The 12,177-nt window shown below is 45.0% G+C and overlaps 2 protein-coding genes across 2 annotated transcripts; one reads left to right on the top strand and one right to left on the bottom strand.

The window, feature by feature from the left end:
• Positions 1 to 400: 400 nt before the first annotated feature.
• slc35e3 (solute carrier family 35 member E3) lies at positions 401 to 6,018 on the bottom strand. Its single transcript, XM_028399310.1, has 8 exons — positions 5,773 to 6,018; positions 4,395 to 4,858; positions 4,193 to 4,303; positions 4,055 to 4,114; positions 2,942 to 3,040; positions 2,787 to 2,869; positions 2,374 to 2,458; positions 401 to 2,282 (listed from the first exon to the last, which is right to left on the bottom strand). The coding sequence occupies exons 2-8, from the start codon at positions 4,794 to 4,796 to the stop codon at positions 2,181 to 2,183; spliced, it is 942 nt and encodes a 313-aa protein (XP_028255111.1). The 5' UTR covers positions 4,797 to 4,858; positions 5,773 to 6,018; the 3' UTR covers positions 401 to 2,180.
• Positions 6,019 to 6,119: 101 nt separating this feature from the next.
• On the top strand, positions 6,120 to 11,886 carry nup107 (nucleoporin 107). The gene is made up of 27 exons (XM_028399309.1): positions 6,120 to 6,349; positions 6,860 to 6,942; positions 7,069 to 7,158; positions 7,246 to 7,343; positions 7,428 to 7,563; positions 7,647 to 7,750; positions 7,854 to 7,969; positions 8,042 to 8,090; positions 8,178 to 8,249; positions 8,315 to 8,403; positions 8,478 to 8,553; positions 8,639 to 8,752; positions 8,881 to 8,971; positions 9,163 to 9,242; positions 9,323 to 9,382; positions 9,472 to 9,617; positions 9,698 to 9,746; positions 9,843 to 9,912; positions 9,992 to 10,107; positions 10,184 to 10,373; positions 10,451 to 10,557; positions 10,640 to 10,742; positions 10,827 to 10,987; positions 11,068 to 11,193; positions 11,270 to 11,383; positions 11,458 to 11,625; positions 11,712 to 11,886. The coding sequence occupies exons 1-27, from the start codon at positions 6,342 to 6,344 to the stop codon at positions 11,817 to 11,819; spliced, it is 2,724 nt and encodes a 907-aa protein (XP_028255110.1). The 5' UTR covers positions 6,120 to 6,341; the 3' UTR covers positions 11,820 to 11,886.
• Positions 11,887 to 12,177: the final 291 nt, after the last annotated feature.

The raw sequence follows: 12,177 nt of genomic DNA, 5'->3' as shown, positions 1-12,177 counted from the left end.
TATATAGTAACGAATTTTATGTTATGATTAAATATTGCCATAATATAATTTATCCTACAATATTTGTTTCATTTGTTACGTAAAAATTGCGTCATTTAGACAGGCAGCGCTTTTGGCGCCTACACAATGTTCTTAGTGGTAAAACCGGGGCAGCTGAAGTTATGAGTTGAGCTGTAATTTTCGGGTTATTTGGCAACTTTTGGCGGCAAGATCAAAGTTTTAAACACGTTAATAATATAATTATATTTGCCAAAACTCATAAATATTTATTTTGAAGAGCAAAAACATGTCATACAGGCCAAAAATACACCAAAACAAAAACACTTTATAACAACACAATGCAAAACATGTAGCTCCCTGTAAAGTAGGATCTGTATTACTTCATCATAACTTGGCCATTTTCTTCTTAAACATCCTGTAATAAAAATACTTTGTTTTTCTATTTTTACCTAATGTGTAAACTTCCCCTCTGTTATACTAAGAGAACCATCAACACTGATGTTCTCTGGTTACAAGAACCTTCAGAGAACAGATTCATTGTTGTTTTACAGCACCTTTCGTTTTTTTTCCCCTCTCCTTCCCAGGAGATTCCATACAGTGCACTCTTTCATTCACCTGAAGTTTCCACCCAGCACAGCCACTCAGTGTGTGTGAAACAGGGTTACTGATGTTGTTTACACAAAATGAGTGAAACACACACACCCATGTGGAAGGGCCAGGACAGGATAGCTGTTCACAGCTAAACTGCATGTTAGAGTTGGTTGTATTCTGGTACCTGACAGTGCTACATTTGTTAGCCTAAAGTGCTGTCAAAGAGCATTTATTTAATCGCCAGATAAAACTACAGTTTGTCCAATTACTTCAGCACTGACCAAACTCCACATTATTTCACCTAAAAAACAGCATTTATATGGGTTCAATTATTTGACTGTTTATTATGTTTGCTAATTTATTCTATGTGAATTTCTTTGTCACTGCTAGTCAACTATACTTAAACAAACATGCTGTTATTTTTCATATTTTAATATTCACGAAAAAAAACTGCACACAAACAATCCAAACTCAGATTTCAATTCAGCAGACCAAACACTTTCACCTTCTGAGCATGCTCAGTGTGAGGCTCTGTGCTTTTGTAGATAGAGAGAATGTCATGGAGAATCACTGCAGGAGAAGTCTGGAGTTTTATTTCAGCAGTTAAATCGTCAACTTTACATTTTCTTTCAGCTGTGACATCTCATGCATGAGACTTCCTCTTGGAGGTACGATATAAATCTGAAATGCTTATCAAAAATCAAAACATGATACAAAAACAGGAAAATAAATTAGGAGTAGTACTAAATGAAAAGCCTGAAAGTATACATTGAAATGTTGCAGACAATAATAATAAGAACAACCAGCTGAAAAAAGGTCAACGTGCGACTTTTGGATGAACTGTGGGAATTTATCGTCCCTTTAGTGTTCGCTGGCTGGAAGGTGTCTGCTGAAATGATCTAAAGGAGCAGCTAGAAATAATTTGTTCAGTGTCGAGGTGACTTTCCTTTGGAAAGCCGTCTCAGTGTAAACACGTTTGAATGTTCTGAAGGCTGCAGCCAAACACTGTGCGACTCACTGAAATTACCGACACATTACTATAGTACTGACTAATCCCTTATAGATGAGATGTAACAGAAGTAACTGCGTTGCTGTGCATCTATACTGCATGTACACAACACGGGCTAGGTGTATAATAAGAACACCTACAGTGTCTAAATTCAGCTTCAGAGTAATTTCTTCCATCAGGGCTGGTTGTTACAGGCTGAGAGATTCAGCCATCATCCTCTTTCCTTTAGGCAGCACTACATCTGGTCTGAGAGACAAAAAGCTGAACAGACGAAGGTTCAGCAGCTTAACTGGTACCAGGTTTTTGACCAGTTGCTACAGACCTTCATCTGATTTGTCAACGTTACAGCAGAGAGGAACTCAGCGAAGAAAGGATGCTGAAGTTGATCGCCATAAAAAAAAAGCATGCCGTGTTATCGCCTTCTTACCGTCTCACTTTGATATTTTTTCAGCTGCTGAAAAAGTCCACCATGTCCACAAAATGCATGTTTGTTCCTGTCACAGACAAAATACTTTGCCTAAAAAAATACTTGTAATAGAAATTTTAAAAATCTATAAAGAGGTCTCTGCACCCAAGCAGCCTACGGTCTTTGAGCTAGCCGGCTCTTCCCCTCTTCCTGTTCGACCAGCTTGAAGTGAGTGTACAACAGGATACCCGCCAGAGTGCAGAGGATCCCCAATGCCTGCGAGAGAGAGAGAAAGAGACAGGAAGAGGACAGAAGGTTAGAAATAAAACCAGGCCCTGAAGGTTGGATCATCAGCAGTCAGACTCACCTGGTTCAGTGACAGCGGGTCATGGAAGAGCAGGTATCCTCCAATCAGAGTGATGCAGAACTTAAAATGACCAAACATGTTGTAGCTGTGAATTAGGGTCAGGAGAACAACACCAGAGAGAACAACTCTAAAATAACATCTGGTGTTATCAGAGGAACTCCAGGAAGTCCCATCAAAGCAAAGAAACATGTGATGGAATTTTTTTAACAAAAAAAAAAACAAACAAACACCAAAACTCCTCAAAAAAGAGGCTTGAAGTTCCCTCTGAAGGCGATCAAAGACCCTCACAAGATCCCCAGAACTTTAGAGTCCACCCAAGACAAGTTCTTAAACCTCCTAAGAAAGCCCTTAACACCCCTGAAGCAGTTCCAGCCCCAACAGGCATCTCAGGGCCCTTTTGTTTTGTAGGATACGTGACAGCGGAGGTGTTTCCAATGATCCAGTAGATGGACAGGTTGACCAGAAACGCCACAACACTTGAGAACAGCACTGTCATCTGTGGAACAAGAGGACAGTTAGTGTTGATAATACCTGGTGTGCGTGTGTATGTGTGTGTGTAGAGTCTTACCAGAGCCACCAGAGACCAGGGTCCAAATATTCCTCCGTCTCCAGTCAGTGGCTCAAACAGAGGCACGATGCAGAGCAGGAAGCCTGACGACAGCGGAGCCTGACAGGACAGACACTGTGTTACACTACACCACACCAAGACCTAATGTAACATGTAATATTACAGTCACATGTGTGATGATGGGGGTCTGCCAGTGATGTTCAGAAACCAGCAATCAATCAAGGTCATCAAGTGAGTCAAAACTGTAGTTCCAACTCAAAACCATCAACTACCAAATGTAGGACAGCAGGTTTTTAAATCAAAATTTAAGTCTGTTCCAAGACAAGTCCCAAGTCAACACCAAGTCTCACAAATGAAAATCTTACAACTCCAAACAGAAGCCCCAGGACAAACTCAGTTTCTCAGTCTCTGATCAAGTCCAGGGAGTTCCGAGTCCAGTTTCAAGAAGAGACTGTGATAAGTAACCTGGATTCCCAGTCAATACCAACAATCTCAAGTTGAACCCAACAGACCTAAGTATAATTCCAACAACTGCCAACACCAAAAAACACCAAGACTAAGTCCCACAAAACACATTCTAAGCTGCCCCAGGTCAAATCCGAATTTAAATGTCATGGAGTCCCAAATCAGTGCCAACAAGTCACACACCTAAAAGTTCAAAATAAAGCCCTAGGTCAAAGTAAACAGGTGTCTGATCAGGTACAAGTAGTCCCAAGTTTAGTTACATGTAAAGACTGAGGTAAGTCCACAGACAAGTTCCCAGTCACCTCTCAGTAGAAACACTCTATGTCCCAACTTAAGGTCAACTTATCAGCTCCAACAACTCCCAAGTCAAGGTCCAGTGAGTTTTTAGTGAAAGTCTGGAAGTCCCAAGTAAACCAAACATCAGTCCTGAGAAAAACCTAAAGTCAAGGCCCAGAAGTCCCAAATCTAGACCGAATGCAATCAGGCCCCAAATAAAAAACAAGTCCAAAAAGTTCCAGATGTTTCACAGATAAAGTTCCAGGTAAATAACAACAACTACAATGGCAGGGGAACTGAGTGCTGCATCAGGTCTTATAGTCTCCAATAAGGCAGCATTATGTTAGGTGCTGCTGTGGTTTGGACTCATACCTGATAGTACAGAAGCTGCATGGAGTTCACCTGGAGCTCGTGTTGTTTAGCCCCCACCCACTAAGAGAAAGAAAGAAAGAAATATAAAGAGACATGTCCCAACAAAGTGTTGATATTTCCGTGTGCATGTAGACTCACCACTTGGTACAGCGATGTCACCAGAACACCCAGCGATGCAAACACCGTCCCCAGCAGGTTGAACCGCACGTCATAGTACGAGTTCAGTATCACGCCTAATGTTATTGGGACCTGGAGAAAAAAACAGACTCTGCTGCTCAGACATGGCTGCAACAAAGTGGCAAAAAGCACACAGAACTACATTTTTAATGGCATCTCCTACCAGAGTCAGTTTAATCTTAGTGGAGAAAGTCTTCTTGTAGTAGGTGGTCTGGATGAGGATGATGACAGGGGTGGTCATAGCTTTAGCCAACTGGTAGGTTCCTATGGAGTTGTTCTGCAGGGAAAGGTTGGTGAAGGCCACAAACCCACAGAAACTCAGAGCCAGCCACACGATCCGGCGAACCGGGAGGTTTTTTGGAGAGAACACGTCCATCCTGTGGCAGATGTAGAGTCCCAGCCAGGTGACCACAAAGTGAATGAGGGTCAATGTCATGTTGGGGAAGCCGTAGTGGACGTAGATCCATTTGTTGATGAAGACGATACATATGGAGGACAGCAGGTTAACCAGCAGGCCGGTGATTATGCGCCTGTTGGCTGAGAAGCTAAGCAGCTGTTCAGCCATGGTTCTAGAAGGTTCGGCACTTATGCAGCCAAGATTGGTTTGACTCAGCTGATCCGTTTACACTGCAAGAACACAAAACTCAGTGTCAACAACAAATTCAGAGATTCAATTACATCCTCTGAAGGCCGCATTTGAGGAACGACTGTATCGCAGCAGCATGACAACATCGTCATCTTCACATCTGTGGCCTTTGTCTTCTTGATAGACCACATCCTTCAAAGGCTGTAGTCCTGAATTAGGACACAGCTTGGAAAGCCACGCCTCCAGCCTACAAAGGTCATGACCTTCAAAGGATGCAGCTATTAAATTAGCCCGACTGATAATGAATTTTAGAGGTGGATGCTGATATTGATGATATAACCGCAGAGTAATTGGACAGGTGGTCTGGGACTGCTGCCTGACTGATGACATCACACATGGGTTCCACCTCCTGTAGGCTTTTAGTTCTTTGGGTATCCTTGGTTAAAGTACTTGTAACTGAATTTTTTCTACCTCACCTAACTGCAAGCAGTAACATCCAAACTGCAGTTCCACTAGTGCCCACTAGAGAACGGTTTTTAAAAGTGGACAATCCCCACAGACCTCCATGTTTTACAGCGGAAATGAACATGTTTACACTCTGGTATAGATAAACTGTTCTGATCTCTATAGAGTTCCCTTTCTTTTTTTCTGATGTCATAAAGAAAATCATGGCTGTCTGAAAGTGATTTTGGGCCAAAAAGGACTTTCAGGTGTTTAACAGAAGCTCGAAGTTATGTCCCAGAATTTAAGAAAAAATCAGATATTAGGACAGGCTGCGGGCTGTATGGATTAACGGAAAAAGTACGCAGTTTAAGGTGTAAAAGCAGTTAAAACTACGTGTTGCTGATACTTTGTGTAGTTTCAAGAACATAACATTGAACCAGGCAGTGTTAGAGGATACTGACTGACTGGCTGTCTGTCTGTCTGAGTCTGCCACGCATTAAGAAAAGTTTACCTGCTGGGGTCTCCGTCTGTCCATCTGTCTCCCACCAGCGTCTTCCGTCCAGCCACACAAACACCACAGAGTCCCCCGGGCTGTCCCTCTTCCCAACGCTCAGAGCTCCACTCCCGGCCTTTGCGGTGCCGCCGAGTCTCTGCTGCTGTACCAAAGGGTTTTACCTCCCTGCTGTGCTGCCTAGACCTGCCGTGCTCACAAGCCGCCCTGTGTGTTCCTGTTTCCTCCCCGTGTTTAGCACCCTTTAACGTGGACGTGTGGAGCAACAGCGGCGGCTAACGGACCGGAGGGCAGAGGGGCGGAGACGGTCCGTGGAGGAGGGCGGATGTCTCATACACACAGAAAAACAGATAACAAATGTGAAAAAAGTACAGGATGAACCGAAAAACCTTAGAACCATGACTTCTGATTTCTTGATTTCTTAATTAAGTTGTTGCAAAAAGTAAAAATGGCGTCATCTCACCGGTGGGAGGCAGCAAAGGGCAATGAGCCTGCCGGTAAATAAAAGTAGAAGAAGACACAGGAGGCTCGGTCAAACCTCGTGAAGCGGGAACTGACAGCTCACCACCATGGACTGGTAATCTATGTGATTTTATAAAAGTCTAAAAACGTTCCCGCTTCTAGCACTCTTTGTTTGTTTACTTCTGTGTCCGCACTTTAGGTTCTGTTCTTATTAATCAGCTGGCTAGTCCGCTTTAGATGACTTCACTCTGCTAACCTGGGCTAACGGTGCTAACAGTGCTAACGCCGCCGTTCATAATCAATGCGGATGCTAACAGTCGGCTAATCACTAGTTCGTGTACTGTTGATATGTTGAATCAGAGACGCTGATGACAGTATGCAGGTGGTTATTTGAGTCATTAACACTATAAGCTAGCTGTTACGTAAAGCTATCGTTAATAAATGTCTATGTACTGCTCTACTATAGATGTGATATACTAGCAGCAGATGTTTTAAGAGGGTTCTGAAGCTATTGTTGATTTTCTCCCACAGCTGTCTCAGATCAGTATAGTCGGCCCCTGAAACGACTGTCAATGTCTCACTGTCATTTTTCAGGTCTTTACTCCTATCTCTCCTTATATTACAGGGGTCAGAGTGAGCTCCCATCTCCGGTGGTTCGAGATGATGAGGTAACAGTCGCTGCTCGCAGGAGGAGGAAGAAGGTGGCCTGTATCCTGTGTGTTTGTGTTACTTTGAGTAGTGTGCCCAGCGGAAACATAAAATCTTTCCTCTCTTAATGTTGACTAATACTCTCAGAACTGTCAGTGCCGTTGTTCTCTTGACTTCTGGTCTCAGTCCCATCACCCGGCAGCCCTGTTGTTTCTGCAGTCACACCGGCCCGCTCCCTGCTGAGGAACACTCCTGCTTCACTGTACAGGCAGGCTGGTAGGACACACAGTCTCAGACTTCATCATACAAAGCAGGTAATTGATTATCCTCTAATATTTAAGCGCTCCGTGTCTCTTCTGTCAGTAACTCCCAAGGTTCCGGATGTTTCCTCCATTTTGGCTCCAGGAGTGCTCCGAACACCACGATACACGCACACACCAAGAAATGCACTAAGCAGTCTGGTGAGAGGCAAAAACACACTGACTGTGAGATGTAGGCCTTAACTGGCTTTATCACAAAATAACTGTGTGTGTGTGTGTGTGTAGAATCTGGATGACAGTGATTGGACCAACAGCCTGTATATCTCTCCTGTTTCTGAGCTGGAAAACACAAGCTTCTTCAGAGAAGACACCGCCAACCTCAGCTCAGCCCTGCTGAAGGAGGACGACCCAGGAGAGGCCGGTGAGTGAAACAAATGCACCCACATCCACTCTGCAGTGGTAGATTCCAGCTTCTGATAATGCTGTGTTTTCTAAACTCCTCAGCGGCAGCCAGTCTTTTCCCAGAGTTCCTTGCATCCTTTCAGAAGCACTCTTCCTCTGCAGTGTTTGAGCTGTTGGAGGATTATCAGACAATTTGCCAGGATAAGGTTGGATGGAAAAGTTGTAATCGTTTTGATTGTTTGGCTGTTTTTTCTGCCCAGAGAAAATTTTTAAAAAATACATGTTTATCCGTCCCCGCTCATGGTTAAGGTGGACGTGTTGCAGTCAGTGGTTATCAGAGCGGGTCAGAACAGTAAAACAGCTGGAGTCCGCTGGCTGCTACAGCAGGAGAACTGCACCTGGAGACTCATGGCCTCCCTGTACAGGTACCCGTTTGTCTGAAGGAGGCGGAGCTTCTGTCTGTTTATCTTTGACTCATCACCCATCTGTTTCTGCAGGGACCGGGTCCAGTTGGCGCTGGAAGAAGACATGATCACAGACATGGTTGTGAGTGACACTTCATGAGACTCTTAAAGCTGCAGTAAAGAGGTGCTGTGCTGCTGTCTTACCGATTTTGGTGTTGTGTGTTTTTAGGTTCCCAGTGAGAGCGAGAAGATTGTGGTGGAGCAGCTTTTCCAGCGGGACGCCATCATACGACAGAGTCAGGTAACACACACACTTTTTTGTCAGAGGAGGGTGGTGCTTCATTGACTGTCTGCTCTGTGTTTCAGCTTGTTGTTGACTGGTTGGAGAGCATCGCCAAAGATCAGATTGGAGATTTTTCTGATAACATAGAATACTACGCAAAGAACGTGTGCTGGTGAGTTGGCGCCTGTTTTTCTTTCTAAGTGTGTAGTCAAATCACCACTGACAGGTGTGTGTGTGTGTGTTTAGGGAGAACACCCTGCTTGCGCTAAAGATGAGGAGGAAGAGTGGCACTGCCCTCACCGTTCCTCTGGTCACAGAGCTGGTAAAGCTTGTTACCATGGAAACAAATGTATTGTCACAAATGCATCTGAACACATTTAAAAAAAAGTGTGTTTGTGTATATTCAGGACCCAGATGCTCCTCTCCGGCAGCAGCGACCCCTGGCTAACCTGGACAGAGAGGACGATGCTCGCCTGCTGAAGAACCTGTTCACACTGATCAGAGCAGGAATGACTGACGAGGTAGAGAGACATAGAGGGGAAAGGGGAGCAGGCAGGAGACTGATATTGATCAATTAAATTATGCCTACAACATTTAAGACAGAAGATGAACTGTTAGACAAATACTAAAATGGAGTGTGTGTGTGTAGGCTCAGAGGCTGTGTAAACGCTGCGGTCAGGCCTGGAGAGCAGCAACTCTGGAAGGCTGGAAGCTGTACCATGATCCCAACATGAACTCGGGTAACTTCAAACCACGACTCCCAGTTTCACGATTTTTCCAACTCAACTTTACATCACACACGACACATTCAGAGACTGAAAACTCGGACTCGGAAAACTCTAATGGCTGACAGTTCTTTCTTTTCCTCCAATTACTGCACTTAAATACATGTATAAACCAAAGTATGCCTCCTCCATCTGTTTCTCTGCAGGCAGTTTAGAGTTGCAGCCTGTTGAAGGAAACCCACACAGAGGAATATGGAAGGCCTGCTGCTGGAGAATGGCTGAAGAGGTACACCACACATACACTCACATTCACACTAGCACACATAAGAAACTTTCAGAAAAACTACAACTGTGTGTGTGTTTCAGGAGCAGTTAAACAGATATGAGCGAGCAATCTATGCCAGCCTGAGTGGGAACCTCAAACCGGTAAAGCTTTTCTTTATGTTGCTATGTTGTGTGTGTGTGGATGTTTTCAGGTGATATACACTTACCATTTGCGTGTTTCTTTGTGTCAGCTCCTGGCAGTGTGCGAGTCCTGGGAGGACTGTGTATGGGCATACTTCAGAGTGATGGTGGACTCTCTGGTGGAGAAGGAGCTCATATCTTCTGGTATGGCACACCAGGAAACAGAGGCGCTTCCTCGAGAATACCTGGAGGCCAAGTACGCTCAGTTTAGTCAAAACATTCCAAAAGTAGAGTAAAAATGCATCTGATCATTTTACCATGTGTCTCCTGCCACAGCTGGACCATGGAGAAGGTGTTTGAGGAACTTCAGGCCTGTGAGACGAAGGTGGGGCTCATGCTAACATGCCTAACCTAAAAAAACAGAACCTAAATTAAACCAGAGTTCTCCTGTGTGTGTGTGTGTGTGTGTGTGTGTGCATAGAGAGTGTTGGAGGAGACAAAAGAACATTACCACATTATCCAGAAGTTCGTCATCCTGGGAGACCTGGATGGTAAGACAGAAAAACAGGAAGAGGAATCACGTATTATATAATAAGAATGAAAGACTTAGACTCTCTGTGTCTCAATTAGGTCTGATGGAAGAGTTTTCTGATTGGCTGACAGCATCTAAGCCCCTCCCCTCCCACCTGCTACGGTTCATGACTCACCTCGTGCTGTTTTTCCGCTCACTGGGTTTGGCACTGAAGGTGAAAAGCAGTTTGAGCAGTGTGATGTAGTCCAGCAGAGGGCGCTGCTTTCAGCATCCATGTCTCTCTTCCTCAGGAGGACGTCTGTGTCGATGTGCTGAAGGCATATATCACCCTTCTGATCCGGGATCAGCAGACCAACCTCATCGCAAGCTACGTTGGCCAGCTCCCAGTCGAGGTCGCCACCACTCAGTACGCTGCCTTCTTGGAGATTGTCACTCAGCCGGAGCTCCGCCCCCACTGTCTGCAGCTTGCTACTGATGCCGGTGAGACGGAAAAATGCCACACACAGACGTCAGTATAATGACACAAACCAGATTGCTGATTGGGTATGTTTGCATAGGTCTGGATGTTTCTGCGATAACCAAACTGGTGGTGGAGACGGTGAGGGAGAGCGACGACACCGAATTCATGCACCACAGCCAGACGCTGGAGATGGGAACGACAAAGGTAGAAACCAAACGATGATGGCGTCTTCAAAAACTTCATGCTTGAGAAACGTCAAGTTATTTCTGGTGCTATTCTCTGATAGGAGGACCAAAGAAAGATTGACGTTATCGACTGGCTACTGTTTGACCCTGCCCACCGAGCTGAGGCCCTGAAGCAGTCTAACAGTATCATGAGGAAGTTTCTGGGTACTTTTGTGGGACTTGCTGCTCCTGGTTTCTCTGTTGGAGTTCCACAGATGCTGACTGACTCGTCTTTTGTTTCTCTTGCAGCCCTGCAGAAACACGATGCAGCCAAGGCCGTGTTCTCTAAAGTTCCAGAGGATTCTATCAGGGAGATTTACAGCCAGTGGTCAGGGGAAGGTCAGACCACACCCCCACCCGCTGAGGACGAAAACGCCATAAGAGAACATCTGTGCATCAGAGCCTACCTGGTCTGTGTTTCTTATTGTCATCACAGCATTACTGCTTTGTTTACAGATCAGTCAGGAAATGTTCTTTTATGGCCATACAGGAAGCTCATGAAGCCTTCACCGATTGGTTCAGCCACAGCAGCTCTGCGCCACAGAAGCCGATGCTCGCTCCCGAGGCCAAATTTACAGAGCAAGTAGCCAATGAGATGAAAGAAAAGGAATACCAGGTTTGTACAAACATCATGATTGTAGTTTTGAACGGTTTGTTCGCTTGTTGGCTTGACTTGTTGTTTCGTGTGTCAGACCTGTCTGTCGGCTTGGTCCAGTCGCCTGGATGTCCTCACTGAAGACGTGAAGGAGAGAATCTACAATGTGCTGCTGTTCGTAGACGGCGGCTGGATGGTTGACAACAGACAGGTGATTGTTTAAAGAGACAGATGACCAGGCTGCATAGTTTCATGTGACGGAAACATCACGCCGTTTGTTTTCAGGACTCAGAGCAGGATACAGAGCGCAGCCACCAGATGGTGGCGCTGCGCTCTCTGTGTCTCCCCCGCCTCAGCTTCCTTCTGCTCAGCGTGCTGCAGAGCTCCGGCAGACACCAGGAGGCGCTGCGACTGGCCGACATCATCTCATCTGACCAGCACCGTCTTTACCAGGTAACCACACCTCTCCAGTGCGACAACTCCTGCTTGTTTGGGATGGCGGTTTGCTTCACACCACCTCACTCTCTCCACACTTTCAGGTATTCTCTAAAGAGGAGCTGAGGAGGTTCCTGCAAAAGTTGAGGGAGTCGTCGCTCGCGCTGTTAGACCGAGGACTCGACCCGCTGGGCTACGAACTGCAGCCATGAAGCAGTGTTTGAATCACTGCTGTTTTTTCTAAATGTTGGTGTTGTAATAAAAGCTTTTTTTCCTGTAGCAGTGCTGCTCCTTTTATTTTAGTGTTCAACCACCAATAAAAATCCACTACTTCACCCTCAGATGAGTGATCAGGCACTGAGATACAGCTGAATTATGTTTTATAGTCCCAAATTGGTCATGATTTGATCAATCACTAAAATAATGACGTTTGTGTTCATTGCGATGACGTAGCAATCATGTAAACAATGAAATAAGGTGTAAAATAAACACCTGATTCTTATTGTTACTCCTAAAAATCCAGCAGCTAACATTGATAGGAACACAAACAATGTTGTGGGGATTTAGACT

The sequence above is a fragment of the Parambassis ranga genome, chromosome 2 (assembly GCF_900634625.1).
Source record: "Parambassis ranga chromosome 2, fParRan2.1, whole genome shotgun sequence".
Taxonomy (NCBI): Eukaryota; Metazoa; Chordata; class Actinopteri; family Ambassidae; genus Parambassis; species Parambassis ranga.
This window is presented reverse-complemented; position numbering and strand designations above follow the sequence as displayed.